General features: G+C 53.8%; 2 protein-coding genes across 3 annotated transcripts; both read right to left on the reverse strand.

Moving 5' to 3' along the window:
* Positions 1-683: 683 nt before the first annotated feature.
* RGL2 (ral guanine nucleotide dissociation stimulator like 2) lies at positions 684-8,129 on the reverse strand. 2 transcript variants are annotated; one of them, XM_011218564.3, is made up of 18 exons: positions 7,989-8,129; positions 7,576-7,775; positions 6,202-6,285; positions 5,773-5,951; positions 5,593-5,643; positions 5,206-5,503; positions 4,684-4,935; positions 4,497-4,600; positions 4,315-4,399; positions 4,166-4,234; positions 3,890-3,964; positions 3,289-3,321; positions 3,046-3,167; positions 2,854-2,949; positions 2,646-2,757; positions 2,247-2,537; positions 1,499-1,613; positions 684-1,369 (listed from the first exon to the last, which is right to left on the reverse strand). In XM_011218564.3, exons 2-18 carry the CDS (start codon positions 7,732-7,734, stop codon positions 1,158-1,160), a joined length of 2,337 nt encoding a protein of 778 aa, XP_011216866.2. In that variant the 5' UTR covers positions 7,735-7,775; positions 7,989-8,129; the 3' UTR covers positions 684-1,157. The 2 variants fall into 2 exon arrangements, with proteins under 2 accessions (XP_011216866.2, XP_034516428.1); XM_034660537.1 differs by lacking the exons at positions 7,576-7,775; positions 7,989-8,129 and adding an exon at positions 6,953-7,569.
* A 727-nt stretch (positions 8,130-8,856) lies between these two features.
* TAPBP (TAP binding protein) lies at positions 8,857-19,323 on the reverse strand. Its single transcript, XM_011218563.3, has 8 exons — positions 19,073-19,323; positions 18,784-18,954; positions 18,307-18,567; positions 11,417-11,815; positions 10,677-11,018; positions 10,484-10,573; positions 10,331-10,368; positions 8,857-9,981 (listed from the first exon to the last, which is right to left on the reverse strand). Exons 1-8 carry the CDS (start codon positions 19,107-19,109, stop codon positions 9,970-9,972), a joined length of 1,350 nt encoding a protein of 449 aa, XP_011216865.1. The 5' UTR covers positions 19,110-19,323; the 3' UTR covers positions 8,857-9,969.
* Between the last annotated feature and the right edge of the window lie 25 nt (positions 19,324-19,348).

Consider the following 19,348-nt stretch of genomic DNA (forward strand, 5'->3'; position numbering starts at 1 on the left):
CTAAAATCTGAAATGTCTCAAACCTACTTGTCTGTATATGCAACCCTAATTCTTCCTTATCTTGGTTGGCACACCCCTTCAGGAAACAGGAGAAGAGCATTTATAACACAACTGTTGGGAAGGTCAGTTTAATGGCAGAACTCACAGTAATCTAAACTGAGACCCCAAGATGAAATGTTGTGACCCTCCTTGCTACGATTTCTTGCCATCCTCCAAAAAGCCCTGGCATCTCTCTTAGTCAGTCTCATTCTAGAATTTGTTTGAATGTAGCTTAGACTGATTTAAAATTCCAACATGGAATGTTTTGTGACATTGTAAGTCCTCCCAAGTTTATACGTTATCCACAAAGTTGGTCTTCCATTTCTTTGTTCTAAAATTGTTTCTTACAAATTTCCAACCAGGGGTTGTTCTTCAGACTGATCACTTTAACTGGGTGACTAGTACTTGATGTGGGTCTGTGACAACTGAGGAGAAAAACATAGGAGCAAATAAAGGGACCTGGGTGGAGAGGGTCCTATTGTGAGGACTACTGTGAGGAAAACTTTTAACCAACACCTTGCTTTCAGTAACGGTGATAGAAAACAATGGGCCCCTTCTTGTTCCTTAACGTCTATCTTCAGCCATCTCCCCACCCGCACTCCCAGCAGCTAGACCATACACACTGCAAGGACCGAACAGGGGAGTAAAATTTAGGTAGTGTTTTGGTTTATTATCTTAGTGTTGTCACAGTGACAGGAACCCCTGAAGTAGGAAAAGGAACTCCTACTAGAACCTACTTCTTGCCATCCCCTCCCCCCAGGGCTCAGAGCCTCTAGGCTTTTCCTCTCCTCCTCCTTGTAGGCCTTTCCTTGGCCCTTGGCATGCTATGATGTGGCCAGGAATCAGGAACTGATCCCTTTTTCCAGCACTAGCTGTGTGCTGCATTCATGGAAAGTAGGGAGCTATACACAGGTAACCGACTTGGTTATCAAGATTACGAGTTCCCACAAAGCTGGCTGTCTCGGCTGTCTGGTAAACCAGTGGTCCTTCACTGCCCCAGGGTGTTGGGCCACCTTTCTGGATTTCTTCTCAGTGCAAAAAGACTGCCACCGTTCAGGATGGCTACCCACATCTGGTATGGCCACCAGGAGTTCTGTTGAGCTGGCAGGGCTTCCTCCTCAGAACAGTGCCCGGGCAATCTTCCTCCCTGTGGCCTTGATCCTGGGAAAGGAACCCCCTCCTCCCTCACTTGGGGGAGTTCCTGAGGCAGAAGGGCTGCTGGTGAGACCCAGTGTAGCAGCAGAGGGCCTTCGCCGCTGCCGTAGGAGGAAATCGTGTGAAGCTCCATCCATAGCATAGAAGACGTTAGCCGAGGGTGGGATGGTCAGCTCTGCGTGTTCAGAGAGGGAACGTCAAGAACAGACACGGCCATCCCCCCCTCAACCACCCGGACATGGAAGCATTCCCGTGGGTGGGCAGCACTCTCCTCTCGAGTCTGCCTTCCCTCATGGCCTCTGACCTCGCTCCCCTGGTAGCAGCTGCACGAGCTCATACTCTGAAGCCACCGCAGAATTGCGATTGTTTTTCTTAAGCACACGACTGATGACACTTGGAGCCTTGTCCTGGCTTGTCACCTGGTAGGACAGGAGACCAAAAAAGCAATAAGTTGGCCAACACCTCTGCTTTCCATCCTTTCAGCTCTAACCACTGATCCCAACCAAACAGTTGGTTACTCATGTCAAACACTTTAGAATGAACAAGGAAACCCTATGTGGTGGCTCCCTGGACTCCCCGGTGTCCAGTGAAATAGAGCTGCTTCCCTATGAAGAAACTGCTGTTGGTTCTGACAACCGAACATGGCCACCAAAGTTCAAGGTGCAGCAGCTGATGTCAAGTAGCCTTTAAAATAAAACAGCTGAGGAGCGCCTGGGTGGCTCCATTGAGCATCCAGCTCTTGGTTTTGGCTCAGGTCATGGTCTCGGTCATGAGATCAGTTCTGCGTTGGGCTCTGTGGTTCTGGGTGTGGAGCCTGCTTAAGATTCCCTCCCTCTCCCTTGGCCCCTTCCCATCCCCCACTCGCGCACACGCACTTGCGCCCTCTCTCACAAATGAAATAAAAAAAATTTTTTTTAAATAAAACAGCTACCATAACCAAAGGTTAGAATTGAAACTAGAACCATCCTCCCAGTTGGCTATTCAAACCTAAGACATCTGTAGTCCCACAAGGCATCATCCTTCACCCCCACCCCAGCCCACAGCTTCCTCACCAAGATGCTCTTGTAGACACTGCCATCTTCCCCCAGTTCCATCTGGACTCGGATGATTCGGCAATCAGAGGCCCCTGGCCCAGACCCCCCACCTCCGTATCCAGTCCCCTTGGAGGCCCCCTCTGCACCCCCACTGAGTGGGGAACCACAGGAGGCAGAGCGGCGGTGACCTCGAGAAGGCCTAGGAGAGGAGGCTGGGGGGGAGAGGTGGCTGGGGTCAGCCGGACTGTGCAGGGATGGAGTGCTTTCCAGGGCAGAGTCCAGAGATGAGACAGACGGCCACTTCATGTGCTAGGGACAAACAACACAGGGGACTGGCATGAAGGCAGAGAGATCAAGGAAGAAACGTTCGCAAAGGCAGGCTCAGTGTTGAGGTCAGAGGTCAGGAACAGAGCTCACCTGGGCCAGCCGGGTCAGCAAAGGAGCTGGGGTTCCAGGCACCTCATCTCCCCCCACGCTGGGCCGGTCCCAGGAGACCAGGGGGGTGGGTCCCCCAACAGAGCCCAGAACCCTGGAGTGGCAAGAGATTGGCAGGGTCAGAGGAAGAAGGGCTCCTCTCCCAAGTAGCCTCCCCAAGACACTCCCCCCCAACCGCTGACTCCCTCACTCTGTCCACTGTGAGATGACCAGCGTTGGCCGAAGCACCCGTGGGGCAGGAGGGTCACTGGTACCAGGTGGTTCCACCTCACAGGACACTCGGTGGCTGTGAAGAGGGCCAAAGGGCAGAAGTCAAGACGTGACACACCAATCCCCACACTTAGCCCCAGCCCCAGAGTCCCCACGTCACCCAGCCAGTCACCTCTGGGCCTCTGTCAGTGGCCGGAGCCCCTGTAGCCACCGCTGGATATCAGGATCAGGTCGGAGGTCATAGCCACGACATTCGTTCTGGAGCCGCCGCAGCTCAGAAAGGACAGCAAACTCCTAGAAAGGAGCCCACAGACTGCAGGAGCCAAAACTCAGGGACCCCCGACTTTCCGCTCTGTCTCCCCATCCTGGGACATGGCTAGGGATGTCTGGCATCCGGCCCAGGCACTCCCCTCACCTTCCTCCGCTTGTCAAAATTGATGTATCCGTTCTGCAAGAATAATGGGGATGGGGTGAAGCCCAACCCTGCCACAGAGAGAACACGCCCATCCGCATCCAACTGACACACACTTTACCCACTAGGCCTCTGAGTCCTCTGTCCCTCCCCTTGCCCCCGCCCCGTCCCTGTCCTGCCCTAAACACTCTAGCTCACCCTTGACATGGAATACCACAGGAGGAAGAGGTGTCCATGTCACAGCTGAGAAAATTAGGGCTCAGAGAGAATGCGGAACTTGCCAAGATCCCAGTATCTGTTCCTTTAACAAATGCTCCACGTGCTTACATTCAGGCATGCTCTAAGCGCCTGCTAAACAGATTCGTCTAAGCCTCGTGAGAACGGGCTGCCACAGACACTGTTGCTGCTTTCTCGTTTACAGATCACTGAGGCACAAAGAAGTTAAGCAACTTCCCAAGTAACAGAACCAGAAAGCTGGCAATCTGGCTCGAGCCCTGGAGTTCAGTGCCAACACCCTGCAGCATCCTTCTGGAAGGTCTGTCTGACCCTGAGGCCCACTTGTTCCCTCATCACAATGCGCACACGATCACGCACACATACTGACCTCCAGCTCATCCTTGGAGGCTGCATCCAGCATGACCAGGTCCTTCAAGAAGGTGCCAAGGTATGGGACCACACCCTGAGGTCAGAGGTCAGGATCAGAAGCCCGCCCGATCTGAGCGCTCTCCAACCCTCCGCACTTTCCTATCCCATTGCCTTGGTAGACAAATTTAATTCCATCCTCCACTCCCCACTATGCCTCCCCTTTCCGTCTCTCAGACCACCTTCCCCCTCAACACACTCCTTACTCCTTCACAACCACCCCCAGCTAGTCACTCACCCCACCCCGGGAGCCAGACCTCGGGGCCTTCTTGGAATTTGGCTCCAGAGAGGGCTGCAGCTTCACCTCCTGGTAGTGACAGAACAAGGAGATCTGAGTGTGGGATGGGGAGCGGAGATGACTGGGAAGACCAGCGAACAGGGCCTCACCTGCAAAAGGAGCTCCCGGCTCTGGGAATAATTATCCTCCTCGGAGAAAATGTGGCAGAGGCTGGAGAAGATTCTGAGGCTGTCCCTGGGGGGTGGAGGGCAGCAGCCTTGAGGATGGGCCAGGCTCGCCCCCACGCCTCTTCCCAGCCCTCAGCTCCCATCCAGTGCCCCATCCTCCCCACCTGGCTGCTTCCCCCCAGGCTGCTCGAAGCCTGTGGATGGGGCTGGATTGCAGGGCCGACACAACAGCATAAACTGAAGAGAAGTTTCGGAGCAGACGACACTCCTGTGGGGGTCACAGAGATAGGTCTGAGCTTTGGGACCTCTCTCCACACCAGGGTCCCCAACAGGGCCAAGCCTCTCTCCTACCTCTGCCACGCGGATCCACTTCTCCAGGAGCCGGGCCCTCTGGGGAGGACGGAGTGGCCGAACAGTCACCTCCCCGGGCCCCTCTCCAGTTGAGGTAGCCCCCAGGACAGAGCTGACCACGGCCCCTGCCACCTTGTTGAACTGTGTGACAGTAGCTCGGACAGATGGGCAGAGGTGGGAATGTCCTGGCCGGTCTCTGTGACCCCACAGGCTCCCCAGGCACTGAGAGGGGACCAGATTGAGAAACAGCTCCTGCAGGGCAGAGGGCAGAGGTTAAGGTTCATAGTCAAGTGAGGTCAGCCTTCCAATATCAGGGGTGTGAGGATCTCAGGTGGCCAAGGAACCAAAGGGGCATGGGATTTGAAGGGTAACAATCAACGGGAATAGGGGAAAGGTCAAAACTGAGTAGACAGAGGAGGCTGGGAGCTGGATCAGGAAGGGTTGGAAGCAAGGAAAGGATCTGGAGTCAGGGAGAGGTTGGTAAGGGGGCAGGGGGCATGGGGTCAGAGGTCAGGGTCTCACCGCATCTAGCAGGGTCAGCTGTTCGGCCAAGTGGTCAGCGAGGAACACCAGGACATCCGTGGGGTCAGCAGGGGGATCGCCGGGGAGGGCCAGGGGCTTAGGAAGGTCGGGGGCCTGGGGGTCCACCCGGGACCGGAGGTTGCGGATGAGGTCAGCGCTGCCCCCCCCAACACCCTCCCCTGCTGCATACCCGGTCCGAAGCAAGAAGCTCTCAAGCCGGTCAAGCTGACCCTTGACCTCAGAGCCAAAATCCTCAGGGTGAGAGGCCAGCCAGGTGGACAGTACAGAGATGGCTACCCTGGGAGAAGGGGAATCAGCCAGGGGTCAGATATCAAGCTGCAGCTCAGCCAGAGGGAACTGAGAGGTTAACAGCCAGGGGTCACTCACCCTATTGTCCTCTCTAGTTCATCAGCAGGATGAGATTGAAGGGCTTCCAGCCTGGGAAGGAGAAGAGATTCTATCTGCCCATTTTTTCCAAACCCCCAGTGGCTTTGACTTTTTTGGTGGGATTTTCTGGCTTTAGAAAGTCCAGACACCTCCATAACCTTGGTCCCTTATGAGCCTGACCTGTCAGCCACAAGCCCTAGCAGGGCAGGCGTGGAGGTGAAGGCCCGGTGGGTGGCCAGGAAAGCTGATGTGAAGGTCACGTCAGCCCCTGATGTCCGGGCATCCAGCAGGTGTCTGACCAGGGCCTCCAGAGTGCCAGCTCGGAGCCTTCTGGAGGAACGCGGGGGAGGTGTTGGGGCCTGGGGGAGACAGAAGGAAAGTCACTGACCCTTTTTTCAACTCAGCCCCTAGATCTCAGGGGAAAATCCCAGATCTAGGAGAAGGTCCAGGCTTGTTATATTAAGATTCAGAGAGCCACTTGACCTAAGTCACACAGCAGAGTTCTGGTCTCCAGACCACTGACTTAGCATTCTGGCCAAAAAGTTGGCCAGGGGACGAGGTACTGGGAGATGATGGGTCAGAGATGAGAAGCCAAAGTTAGGATCTCACCAAGGGATCAAGAGGCCGATACTGGCGGCTTGTGACAGTGAAGGTGGCACCATCCTCCTCCTCATCCCAGACAGACACAGGGGCCTGGAGGAGCAAGGAAGGGGAGGTCAGACAGTCCCACACCACCCCCCACTGCCCCCAGCCCTCACCCCCAGGCCCTACTTCTCCCTCTGTACCCCTCACCTGTGGTGGCGGGGGACAGTACCAGCGAGTGCGAGGGGTGGGGGGGGCTGGTGACCCCAGGTCTCCCCCACTGGGGCCCAGACAGCCCCCCCCAAGCCGCCTCAGGGCCCGGTGGAGTCGAGGGGGTGGCAGTGGGGGGGCAGGTGGAACGCAGGAACCCTGGGCCTGGAGACCGCTGTAGCCCTTTCCCCCCAGAGCTGAACCCCAACACAGCAGAGAAGCAGGGTGCAAAGGATAAGAAGGGGGAAGCGAGAGAGGCAGAAAGCCAGAGGCAGAGACCTTGAGAAGCTGGAAACTCAGTCACGGGAACAGCCGCAAGCTCCGCCCTCCCCCGCAGGAACTGACCAAGCCCCAAGAGTTAGTCCTTCCCCTTAGCCCCCTTTCCCTGGTCCCTCAGTGCTGGGAGACCCCCCTCAAGGTGGCGGCTCCCATCCCAGTACAGGAAGGAGAAGGGGAAGTTGGGATGATTGGGGGGGGGGGGCACCAGCAGACTCAGAGAGTCACGTGGCCCCAGCCCCTCCCCCAACCGATCCCGAAAAACCAGCCCTGCCAGTCACCCTGCCCTCACCCAGCCTCTGGACCCAGGAGTCCACGGCCTCAGGGCCCCGAATCCAATTTCTGGCCCCTCCTGGGCCCCCAAATCCTGCTCCTGGCCACCACCATTAGTCCCGGAGGAAAGCATGTGATCCCCCCACTCGGCCTGGATCTTCCCTCCAAAGTCCAAGAACCCGGGCTTCCCGCCTCCACTCGTTGCCCAGCGGGAGAGGGGGAGGGGTCACGAAATCGAAGGGTTCCTTCCCCAATCCCAGAGTCAGTGAAGCCGGTTACTGTGGAAACAAACCCCTCCCCGCCAAACAAAAACAAGGAGGGCGACAGGGACCCAAACACGGTGCCCAGAGAGGCAGGCACAATCAGGCCGAAGCAGGGAGAGCCAGAGACTCGCAGGACAGAGAGCCAGACGCTCTGGCAGGAACAGGGAAGGTTCCTGCGGGCAGGTCCTGAGTCACACTGCCATGGGGAACCACAGAAACTCCGGGACTCCCCGCAGCGGGGAGACAGGCAGACACCCAGCAAGAGGCGCGGAAACAACTGAGGCTGGGAGGAAGAGATGAAGGGACACAGAGACACGAGAGAAAGGTGGAGAGTGTCCGAAATGTATACCTCCCCGACTTCCCACCACTCGGGTCTCACCTCGTCTTCTTCCTCCTCCTCCTCTTCCTCCTGCCCCCCGCCCACGCCCTGGCCACCTGGGCCCCCACCCTCTTCGGGGTCTCGGCTCCGGAAGCTGCTCAGCACGACTCCCCCGGGGGGACTCGTGTCCCAAAGCAGCCGCAGGGGCCGCGGGAGCATGGCCGAGTGAAGGAATCAGCGGGGTCGGGCCATGGGGGCGCCTGGGGAGAAACGGAGGGGAGGCAGGTGGAGAGTCAGGTGGGCGCGGGGGATCAGGGAGGGGAGGGACGCGGGTGGGTGCCTAGGTGACCGTATGGGAGTCCTGGGGGCGGAAGCAACACAGGAGTGGAATATAGGGGTCTCTGGTGCATTTTGGGGATGGGGGGGTCACGAGTACCGGAACGGGCAGGGTCACAGGGTGCTCTGGCTCTGACCTGCTCGGGAATGGTGGGAGCAGCGCGGGTCCCGGGCCGCTGTTCCCGTCGGTCTCGGGTCCCCGACCGAGTCCCTGGCCCGAGTCCCCTCCTCGGCTTTTCCTCACCCCCCCGTAACCCCCCCGCCCGCCAGGCTCCCGGGCCCTCCCGCCCTTTCCGCTCCCCCCCCACGTCCGCCCGCTCCGACAGCAGGAGCCAAAAAGGGAAGGAAGTGAGGACAGGAGCCAGGGCCTCGGACTAGGGCAGCGCTGGACGCCCAGCGGCCGGGACCTAGCAGCCAGGGTTCCCAGCTCCGCTGTCCTCGGGGCCCCCTACACGGGGATCCTGGAGCCCACGTCGCCCCGCACTTAATTGGAATAAAAATTCCAGTCTCCAGCTCCCGAGGGAGGACAGGAGCCGAATTTGACATTCCCCTCCACCCCACAACACCGAGGCTAAAACTCCCGTGGGAAGCGTTCTAGGCCGAGACGCATCGGTTACTCCACCCCGCGGGGTTACGCTCCCCACCCACACCCACGCGTGTAGCGGACCGGAATCCACTCCGCGTTTTCCGAGGAGCGCGGGGTTCCCGCCCTCTCGTAAGGGGGCGGAGCAGGAAGCCGCCACTTCCGGTTTTAGATTCGGCGCTCCCGGGTTTCCGGCGCTCGGCGCTGGTCTGTGTGGTACCTTCTGCTCACCACTCCCCCCACCAAAGCCCGCTGCTAGAGAGCGTCCTGCCCGCCATTAGTGGCGCTCGACCCCGACTGTCCGGAGGGTTGGGTGTCGCCAAGGCGTTTGAGGGGTCGAGGGTAATTGGAAGGGACCAGAGGTGGCTGTAAGTCTTTGTGCTTGCTTGCAAAGGGGACCCGTGGGGTAGAATGAGACACCGTTTTGGGAGCACTAGAACACTTTATTCCCACACGATTAGATTCGCTTCCCGCGTCGGTCTAGCCGGCCGTCCCCGCCCCCCCCCGGAGGTCCCCAGGCCAGCTGCCGCTTCCTTCGTCCAGTAGTTCTTTGGTCGAACACCCGCTTTTGAATACTTCGGAGGAAAAAAGGACTAATTTCTTGCGCTGAGAGCCCTCCAGTGGGCGCCCGGCCCTGTGCAGGAGCGGAGACACAGCAGTGAACAGACAGGCACGTTCTTGCCTTTCAGGAACCAGCAGTGTGGGCGGGGAGACAGGCATCTAACAACGACTCGCACAATCACTTAAAGACAACTGTGGTGAACCGCACAAGAGGGACACGCGGAGGTCTGAGGGAATAACGAGGCTGACCTGGTCTGGAGCCCAAGAACGGCGAGGGTGGACCAGACAAAGGGAACAGACCGGGGAAGGTGGGAGCCGTTGGGAAAAAAGAAATAGCCTTCGGTGTGACGAACAGAGAAAGGGTGGAGGGCACCAGGTGGGGCTGAAGAGGCAGGCAGTGGCTCCAGCGCGGGAGATGCATAGGCCAGGACAAGAAATGGATTTGGCTTCTAGAACACTGGTACTCCAAGTGTGGCCCTTGTCCTAGAGGTCCTGGAGACTAGCTCAGTGGGTGTGCGAAGTTAAGGCTATTCATAACAATACTAAGATGTTATTTGCCTTTTTCACTCTAAGAAAATGTACACTGGAGCTTTCCAGAAGGTGTCTATTGACATAATTGTCCTCACAGCTAATGGAATGTGGGCTTGCTTACTAAGCAATTCATGCTACTAGAACTTACTAAGTAGCATAACTAAGTTCTAGTAGCATAAATATCACCCACATAACCAAATGCTCTTTAGAGTTCTTGACAATTTTTAAGCGATCCTGAGATTTAAAAATTTTGAGAACCACTGCCTTAGAGCTTTAAGAAAAGTAATGCTATAGGTTTGCGTCCTTTGAAAAAGCATTCCAGCTGCTCTGTGGAGAGAGACGGGAGGGAGCATGAGCAGATGATGGTGTACTGTTTGGGGGCGCTACTGCAGTAGCTCAGGCCTGAGATGATGGCGGCTTCCCCAGGATGGTGACGAGTGCCCTCACTGTGCCTTCTGGAAGAGAAATAAAAAGGAGGTGAGGAATTCCGGGTTCTAGAAAGCGAGGTGAAATGCTCATGATCAGTCCAGAGATAAATGAACCCTCGTGGGCACAGAGAGTGGCAGAGGAATGGGGCTAACAGTTTCTGTCCGTTTTCTGCCTGGTAGACACTGGGTGGACGCTTTTGTCTAAGTAATTTTTTTCATCTTTACACTCAAGGAAACTGAAGTGTTAAGTAGAATATTCAAGGTGGCGGGAGTTAACCCAGGTCTGTATGAATTTCAAATCCAGGGTGGACTTTGGGTGAGGAGTTACAGGAAGGGGCTCAAATGAGAATGGAAAGAAAAGAAGGAGGGCTGTTACCTTCTCCTTTGACTCCTTCCAAGTGGACTTGTAGGCAGCTGTGGAGAGAGAATGAGAAGGGGTGGTATGACAGAGTGGTAGGGCGGAGGAATAGGTGTCAGGCTTCTGGGAGTAGGCAGGGACTGTCACTGTAGCAGTGAGGGGCACACTCACCTGCCCAGCCCAGCGCTTTGATGAGCCCGAGGAGGAGAAAGGCGGACAGGAAGAGGCCCACGCCGTCCTCTAGGGAGGGCCCAGAGAGACCTAGCAGGTGGAAGGGGGAGAGTGAACTCTGTAGTATCCTCCCAGGCGCCAACCCTGACCCCCACCCCACCCCTGGCTGCTCCATCCTCCTCCTAACTCCTACCTGCCACCTCCAGGGTGACCTCGGCGCTGCGCCCCAAGGCGGGCAGAGTGGGGTGGTGGACACGACAAGCGTAGCGCGCTCCATGGTGTTTGGCTGTGACCGGGATGGGCTGCAGGTGCGCAGAGAGGCTGACAGAGCCGTCTGAGTGGTGGCGCAGGGCAGAGAGCCACCTCTGCCCCTCGGCCTTCTGAAAGCTGCCTTCTGGGCCACCCCGCAGCTCCCACTCCACCTCCAGGCCCTCGGAGGGATAGAAGTGGGATACGTGGCAGAGCAACTCAGGGGGTGCCTCCCCGGGGGCAGCCCATACAAGAGGTGCCGGCATCAGGGATACTTTGGGGGGCTCTGGGGAGAAAATAGGAAAGGAGCATGTGGGAAATCTGTCCACATTTGTCCTCCCTCAGAGACCCTCAGTTTGCCTATGGCTTCCCCCAAACTGAGGTGGATTTGGGTTTTTTTTTCCAGGACGGGGAACCTGCTGTCTCCCCAGGGTGCTTCACAGAAAACCCCATGCTAAAACCCTTATTCTCAGGGATCCCCTATTCCTCAGATTCGGGAACCTTCATCTCAGTCACTCAGATTCCTAGGGACCTCACCCATTGCCCCTCTGACTCCCAGAGACCCCAGTCTACCTCCCGCCACTCACCCAGCACCATCTTTTTCCCCAACCCTCTGCCATCATGGTGTCACCATAATCCCAGTGCCCACCGTTGACCTGTGGGGACCCCTGTGGCCCAACTCACTCTGTACAGCAAGCTCCAGGGTGACCTGCCCTTGCAGGTACGGCAGATGTACGGTGGCCAGATAGGCGCCCTCCTGGAAGGGCTGTACTGCAGGCAGCCAGAGGGTCCCATTTCCAGTCCATGGACCCCAAGGCTCATCATCATCCCAAGCGGCAAACGCCACTGTCCCCTCCTGGGCTGCTGGCATCTGCTCACCCAGCCCTGGAGTTGCAGCCAGGAGTAGGTGCCCCTTTCCCAGGTGCTGGCGTCGCCACTCCAGCCCGAAGGGAGGGGGACCTCGGGCCAGAGATGTAGTGGCTTCAGAGGTGGGGGGCATGTAGGCAAAGTTCAAGTCCAGCAGAGCATCTTGTCCCAGTTGGATCCGAGGGGTGGGGGTGTGGGTGAGGACAGTCAGCACAGCTGGGGAAGATGAAGAGAGCAGAGAGTAGAATGGGGCATGAGGGACAGAAAGAGAAAAAAGAGAAATAGAGTTATAGGGAGGACCCAACTGGAATTCACCCACCCCTCAGAGGACACCTCCTTTTCTGATACTCACCATCTTCTAGTCCTCCCTGCAAATCCCCTTTGTTCTGGGCCACAGAGTGGCTGAAAGTGAACAGACAGGTCTAGAATAGGGGCAGTGAGTGGGCACAGGCAGTGAAGGCTGGTCTGGGCACACAGCCCACTCAAGTTCTGGGGACAGTGGGCTGTGAGTGTACTTCTGACACAGGCTGAACCAGTCTGGTTTCCAGGCACCACCCTTAAAGGCCCAGGCCTTTCTTGGTTCTCACCAGGAGACTGATGCCTCAGGGCTGCAATTCCTCTGGTGCTGTACAGAGCACTTACTGACTTCGGAAGGTTCTGGCTCTAGCCTAGACCTGAACACAGACCTCTGTGCTCTACTGAGGCAGGGTACACTAGGTAAGTACCCAGAGCCTGGCTGCCCTGGTTAATCCCCAATCTGCCGCTATTTATATGGCCCCGTGGACTGGTTGTTTCACTTCGCCGTTGCTCAGCCTAATCTCCTAAATAATGAGATAGTAATGATGATAATAGTACCTATCTGATGGGGTTGTAATGAGGGTTAGGTCATTTAGTGCTTCCTGCAACCCAGATTTATTCAGTTCCAGATTCTGGATAACAAAGACACCTATATATGAAAGGTGCTTCGAACAGTGCCCAGAATACAGTAAGTCCACCAAAGCGTTGGCGGTGGTTACAGCTAACCGTCGCCAGACCAACTTAACATGCCCCAGCTCAACAGCATCTCTGCAGCATTCCCTCACCCCGTTCCAATGCCCATTCCCCCTGCCTTGATGAATGATCACCACCAGCCCCTGGACACTAAAGCCAAACAGAGTCACCAAGACTCCTTCCTCTAATTCTCTCACTCAACTAATATTTACTGAGCACCTATGATGTTCAAGGTAGAGGACAGAGCAGTGAATAAGATAGGCAGTCCCCGCCCTCAAGGTTCTTACAGTCTAGGAAGGGAGACAGATGAGCAAATTGGCAAATATAACATACCATGTGCTGTTCCCACCAGGCCCTAATTCAGTCTTCCGAAGATATCCCACCTCTGTCTCCAGCTCAAGTTCTCACCACCATCCATTAGGACAATTACAGCCTCCTCTCGGCTCTTCCTATCCTCAATTTCCTCCTTCAATTCATCGTCCACACTGGAGCCACGCGGGGTGGCTACAAGTCCGATCGGGTCACGTGCCTGTTTAAAAAACCAGCTACCCATGAAGCCAGTGACTAAGGCACAGGCGGAAACTAAATGAGCCAGGCTCAATTCGTAGCCTGGCTTTCTTACAAGCTGGTGGCTCTTGGACAAGTTCCTCAAGTGTTCTGTCTCAGATTTCTTCATCTGTGACACGGAGATGATATCAGTACCTCATTCCTATGGTTGTTGAGAGGAATACGTGAGATTATGCCAATAAAATGCCAGGACCTGGCTACAGAAAATTCTCAATAAATGTTAGGTGTTGCTATTTTCATTACTGCCATCATCCTCCTCATGGACTTGCTGGGTATCTCAGGAAAATCATTCAATCTTTATTTTTCTCATTTGTCCAGTGATCTGATCCTTGCCTACCTTTGTAAGAATCAAGTAAAATAGCAGGCTTCTGGGAAAATGGCATGCGTGTGCGCACTCATACACACACACACACACACACACACGCACTTCTGCTGATTCACTGCCACCTATAAAGCACAGATCTCAGGGTACTTGATAATCTAGCCCCCAACCCACCCTTCCAGACTTCTCTTGCACGCTAAGAACCAGCTCCAAAGAATCCCTTTCTCGTGGCTAGGAGAAACTCTACTCATTGGGCCTTTCTTGACTATGGTCATAAGGTTTCTTCAGGTCCCTCCCCATCTAAATACTCCATGTCCCTCAAGGTCAGTTCTACTGCTCCTTCTTCCCAGAAATGTCAGTCCTCCACATAAAGTAATCTTTCTTCTCCTGTGGTTATGTAATTTTTAATCCTATTTTCTGAGCCCCACAAGGTTAAACTTCTCTCAACCTCATGGGACACTTTTTGTTCAGTAAAGTAAAAAGGTAGACAATTCACTTTGTTTATCAAAATTCAGAAACATACTTTTAAATTGTTAAAACAATCCACAGGATTAATAAGATCTGCAGGTTTTACAGTTTAACCCTTAACGTAACAGTGCTCTTGCATATCGGTTAATGGAGCAATTTTAGACCTCCCACAAACTGGACTCTGAGAAATACAATTATAAATACTACAGGGCCAGAGCACTAAGGAAATTTGTACCTGTTTTTACAGCTTGCATTGCATAGGTTTTTGCTTTTCTGTTAATAAAGTGAATGGTAGGGGCGCCTGGGTGGCTCAGTCAGTTAAGCGTCTGCCTTCAGCTCGGGTCATGATCCTGGAGTCCTGGGATTGAGCCCCATGTTGGGTTCCCTGCTCAGTGGGGAGCCTGCTTCTCCCTCTCCCTGTGCCAGCTCCCCCTGCTTGTGCGCTCTCTAATAAATAAATAAAATATTTTTTAAAAAATGAAGTGAATTGTAACAACTGTTATAAAGCATTCCTGAAAAAATTTAAACCCAAATCTAATCAAGTTTCTAGATCTATCAAATTCATAGGAGGTATGGAGGAAAAAGGAACAAGGAGGAAAATGACACAATGAGGAAACACTTGGCCAAATACAGAATGTGGGAAGTTCTACAGAACAAGTGACAAACTAATAACATTTTGGGGTGTGGGGCAATTATAGAATAATGGAGACTTAAGAGACAAAACTGTTATGGATTCAAGGTCTGTGGTACCACCCCAAATTCATTTGTTAAAGCCTTAACCCACAATATGACAATACTGTTGATCCTTGAACAACACAGGTTTTGAACGGTAAGGATCCACTTATATGCAGGATTTTTTTTAATTTTTAATTTAATTTTTAATTTTGTTTTTAAGATTTTATTTATTTAACAGAAGAGAGTGAGAGAGCACAAGCAGGGGGAACAGTAGAGGGAGAGGGAGAAGCAGGCTCACTGAGCAGGGAGCCCAAGGCGGGACTCAATCCCAGGACCCTGGGATCATGACCTGAGCAGAAGGCAGATGCCTAACAACTAAGCCATCCAGGTACCCCGGGTTTTTTTTTTACAGTACAGTACTACAAATGTATTTTCTCCTCCTTATGATTAATTTTCTTAATAATACTTTCTTTTTCCTAGCTTACTTTATTATAAGAATACAGTATGTAATACATACAACATATAAAATATGTTAATCAACTGTTTACATTATCAATAAGGTTTCCAGTCAACAGTAGGCTACAAGTGGTTAAGTTTTAGGGGAGTAAATGTATGCAGATTTTCTACTGCTGGGCACAGGGTCAGTGCCTGTAACTGCCTCCCCCCCAAACTCCATCCCCACATACAGTTGTTCAAGGGTAAACTGTATTTGGAGATAGGGGCTGTGAAGAGGTGATCATGGCCAAACGAGATCATTAACATAGGGCTCTAACCTGATATGCTCCTGTCCTTTTAAGAAGAGGAAGAAACACGAGAGCTCCCTCTCTCCTCCAAATGAGGACACAGCCAGAAGTGGCCATGTGCAACCACAAGGGAGGGGCTCTCTCATCAGACACCAACCCTGCTAGCACCTTGTTCTTAGACTTGATCTGGGACTTCTAGCCTCCAGAGCTGTGAGAAAATAAATTTAGGACACCCAGTCTATGATATTTTGTTATGGTAACCCAAGCAGATGCAAGAACCAAATGTAATATACAGAGACCTGTTTTTGATCCTGATTCAAGCAAATCTACTGTAAAATAACATCACTGAGAAATTGCCAAAATTTTAATACAGGCTAGGAATTAGATGATATTAAAGAATTATTGTTTGGTTTGTTATGACAATGGTTTTTTTTTAAGTCCTTATTTGATAGAGATCCTTACTGAAATACTTAAGAGTAAAATCATATGATGCCTGGCATATACTTTAAAACACTTCAAAAAAAGAAAACAGGTAGGAGGAGGGTCGACAAAACAATGTAGTAAAACCTTACTTACACAAGTGGGAGATGGGTCTATGGGGTTCATTCTACCAGTCTCTCTATTTATGTGTCTTTGAAAATTTCCAAAACAATGTTTTAAAAGAATGATGAGGATTAAAAAACCATACACACGAAGTATGTTAGGACAGTGTATTTGTCAACAAACATTTTAAGTATTTGCTAAGAAATACTGTATAAATGTATATTAGCAAAATTACCAATGATCTGTGCCCCCAGAAGGACTCATTTTAAATTTTACATTAAAACAACAACTTTCATTTTCTTCAATCCCCAATCAAGCAGAAATGCTTGAAAAGTTAGACTGAGCACAGCAACTAGTTTTTACCCCCGGCGGTCTATGAGAAGCAGAAAATTTTCCCACCTGGACACTCCATGGCTCCTATCTACACTTCTTTCATGGCCCAAATTGTCTTCCACTCTACTTTACAATTAGTCATGACAAATCTGCCGAAAACCTTCTTGAGAGCACAAGCTACATCTGACCACCTTCCTGACCCTTCAAAGTGCCCAGGTTCACCTCAGAGATTCTGATTTAATTTGCCTGGAGTGGGATGATTCAGTATATTTTTTTTTAAAGATTTTATTTATTTATTTGACAGAGATAGAGACAGCCAGCGAGAGAGGGAACACAAGCAGGGGGAGTGGGAGAGGAAGAAGCAGGCTCATAGCAGAAGAGCCTGATGTGGGGCTCGATCCCATAACGACGGGATCACGCCCTGAGCCGAAGGCAGACGCTTAACCGCTGTGCCACCCAGGCGCCCCTATTCAGTATATTTTAGAAACTTCCAAGAGGACTCTTATTTGCAGCCTGGACTGAGAACCAACTGGGTCCTAATTCCTCCTTGGTGCTAATAAATATTGACCCAGTGAATAAATTAACAAAGTGTCTCCCCTGAGAGTCGCAACAACAGAAAGGCAGACGGAAAATAGCGTCCACATCTTATAGTTGGAAAAACAGACTCAGAGAGAAAAGCATCTCTCACCCCCTACCTCAGTGAAGCCAACAGCCCTGGGAAACACTCCTCCCCACTGGAGAGAGCTACTAGCCCCACAGGGAGCAGTTTGCCTCTGCCCCTGCCTGCCATGGGGCCAGGGAAATAAGAATGGCAGTGTAGACAGAGGTGACCGGTGGGTACTGACTGAGTCCCTTTCCCTGGTGCTGTGGGTGATTCACTCTCAGGGACGGGGGTGGAAGGAAGGTGGTCCTAGGCAAGGGAGAAGGGAGGGGTTGGCCTGCCAGTTGTGCTGTGTTGTTTACCAAAAAATCACACAAGAGGGGCACCTGGGTGGCTCGGCCCTTAAGCGTCTGCCTTCGGCTCACGTCATGATCCCAGAGTGCTGGGATCAGTCCCACATCGGGCTCCCTGCTCAGCGGGAAGCCTGCTTCTCCCCTCTCACACTCCCCTTGCTTGTGTTCCCTCTCTCGCTGTCTCTGTCAACTAAATAAATAAAATCTTTTTAAAAAAATCACACAAGAGGCACCTGGCTGGCTCAGTTGGAAAAGCATGTCGCTCTTGATCTCGGGGTCTTGAGCTCCAGCGGCACGTTGGGTATAGAGATACTTACATACATACATACATACGTAAACTTGAAATCAACTTAAAAAAAAAACCTCACAAAACTGAGGGAAGCCAATGACTCTACTCCTATGCTACCCAACCTCTGCTGAGAGAAGGGTGAGCTCCTAGGTACCCCATTCTTGCTTTACCCGCCCACTCCCTCCTCAAGCCTCAGCTCAGCAAAGTGCCAGATCCCTGCCCGTCAAACTGCGTTGCACCACGCAAGCAGTGGGAACCACCAGGCCTCCTGCCCTGTCTCGTTGGCCCAGTCCAGCCCACCATGTGGTGACCACAGAATCAGCGCATCCTCACAAGCCATAGGGAAGGGGTTTGGCAAGAACGGTCAACGCGCTAGAGTGCAAGAACCTTTGCCTTGCTAAGTGCCACAGCTCCGGATGTGGGCACGGGTGGCGCTGGGACGTTTCTGAAACAGGGAACACCTTAAAGATGGCAGTGTCTACCTAGCAAGACACAGATCTGGGAGGAGAGGAGGAAAAAAAGTTCCTGCTTCTGAGCCCCTCCCAACCCCATCCCCTTACAGGTTTCTCAAGGTCCGGTGTCAGGAAAGTCAGACTTTCTCCAAAGCCCCGCCTCTAAACCGAGGATTGTGATTGTTTATTTGTTTGAAACTGGGCAGGAGCTAGAAGAAGCTGTTGAGATCGATTAAACGATCCTAGCCAAACCGCCTCGCTTTACAAATAAGGAAACTAAGCCCCGATTGGGCAAACCAGTTAACAGCGAGAGTCACAGGCTGATGTAGGCCCTTATCTACCCATTCCTCTCCACTTCCCCGCCCCCGTACCTGTTGCCAAGGTGATGAGAGCAGGCTCGGGCTGAGGCTCCGACTGCGGTCTGAGGAGGCTGGAGAGGCTGACGATCGGGCTAGATATGCTGACCATGAGCCAAGTCCCGTCCAGGGACCGCGGGCAGCTCTGCTCGGGGGTCAGTCCCCTGGCCCACTTCGCCGCGGCGGGGAGCGGGACGTAGCGGCTCAGCTCGCAGCGTGGCGCGGGGGCGTCGGAGGGGTACCGGCGGAAGGCAGCCTGGAGCGCTGCCGCGGGGTCTGCGAGCCGGGAGAAGGGAGCTGCTGCTGCAGTCGCCGCCAGGAAAGGGGCGGGGAGGACAGCGTCCAGGGAATCCCGAACGCACAAACTACCCAGTAGTGAGAGATTAAGAGGTAATCCAGACTCATTTTACAGGGGGAAACTGAGGCCCGACCTAGAGAGGAGGGGGTTTCGGTGGAAGTGGCAGAGTTGAGGGTGAGTCCGGGACGACTCACCATGCACTTTGAGGTAGAGCTCGGGTTCGAGGTCCGGTCGGGGAGGTGGCGTCCCCGGGCCCTGGCGCAGCAGCAGTGCGGCGGGTTTCTTGGTCAGGCGGCCCCCGCCCGCATCCTCCACCATCCAGCATTCTATCACCCCGGGTCCCGCCGAGACGGCGGTCACCAAGGCTGGGGGAGAGGGGCGCGAGTGAGGGGGCGACCCGCCCCCCAGCATCCGGCGCGTAATGGGCTCACCTCTCTCCGCCTCCCCCTTGTTCTTGGGCAAAGAGTCTCGGGGTTCGCTCACCCAAAGCCACCGCGAGGAGCAGAGAGAGGGGCTCCATGGTGCAGCTATCTGCTCAGCCCCGAAGCCTCCACTTCTCCCTTTCACTTTCACTTTCCTTCAAAGGCCGGCAGGAGAGGCGGAGGAAGTCCCCTCTGTGATTGGGTGGCGGCACGTGGGCGGCAGGTGCTTTCCGCACTGGCCAGGCAGGGATCCCGAAACAGTATGTCCAGTTCTGGTCCGGGGACCTGGGCCCCGCCCCGCCCTCTTGGACCACACAGCAGCGCCCAGTCCCGGGGC

Source organism: Ailuropoda melanoleuca, chromosome 5 (assembly GCF_002007445.2).
Source record: "Ailuropoda melanoleuca isolate Jingjing chromosome 5, ASM200744v2, whole genome shotgun sequence".
Classification (NCBI taxonomy): domain Eukaryota; kingdom Metazoa; phylum Chordata; class Mammalia; order Carnivora; family Ursidae; genus Ailuropoda; species Ailuropoda melanoleuca.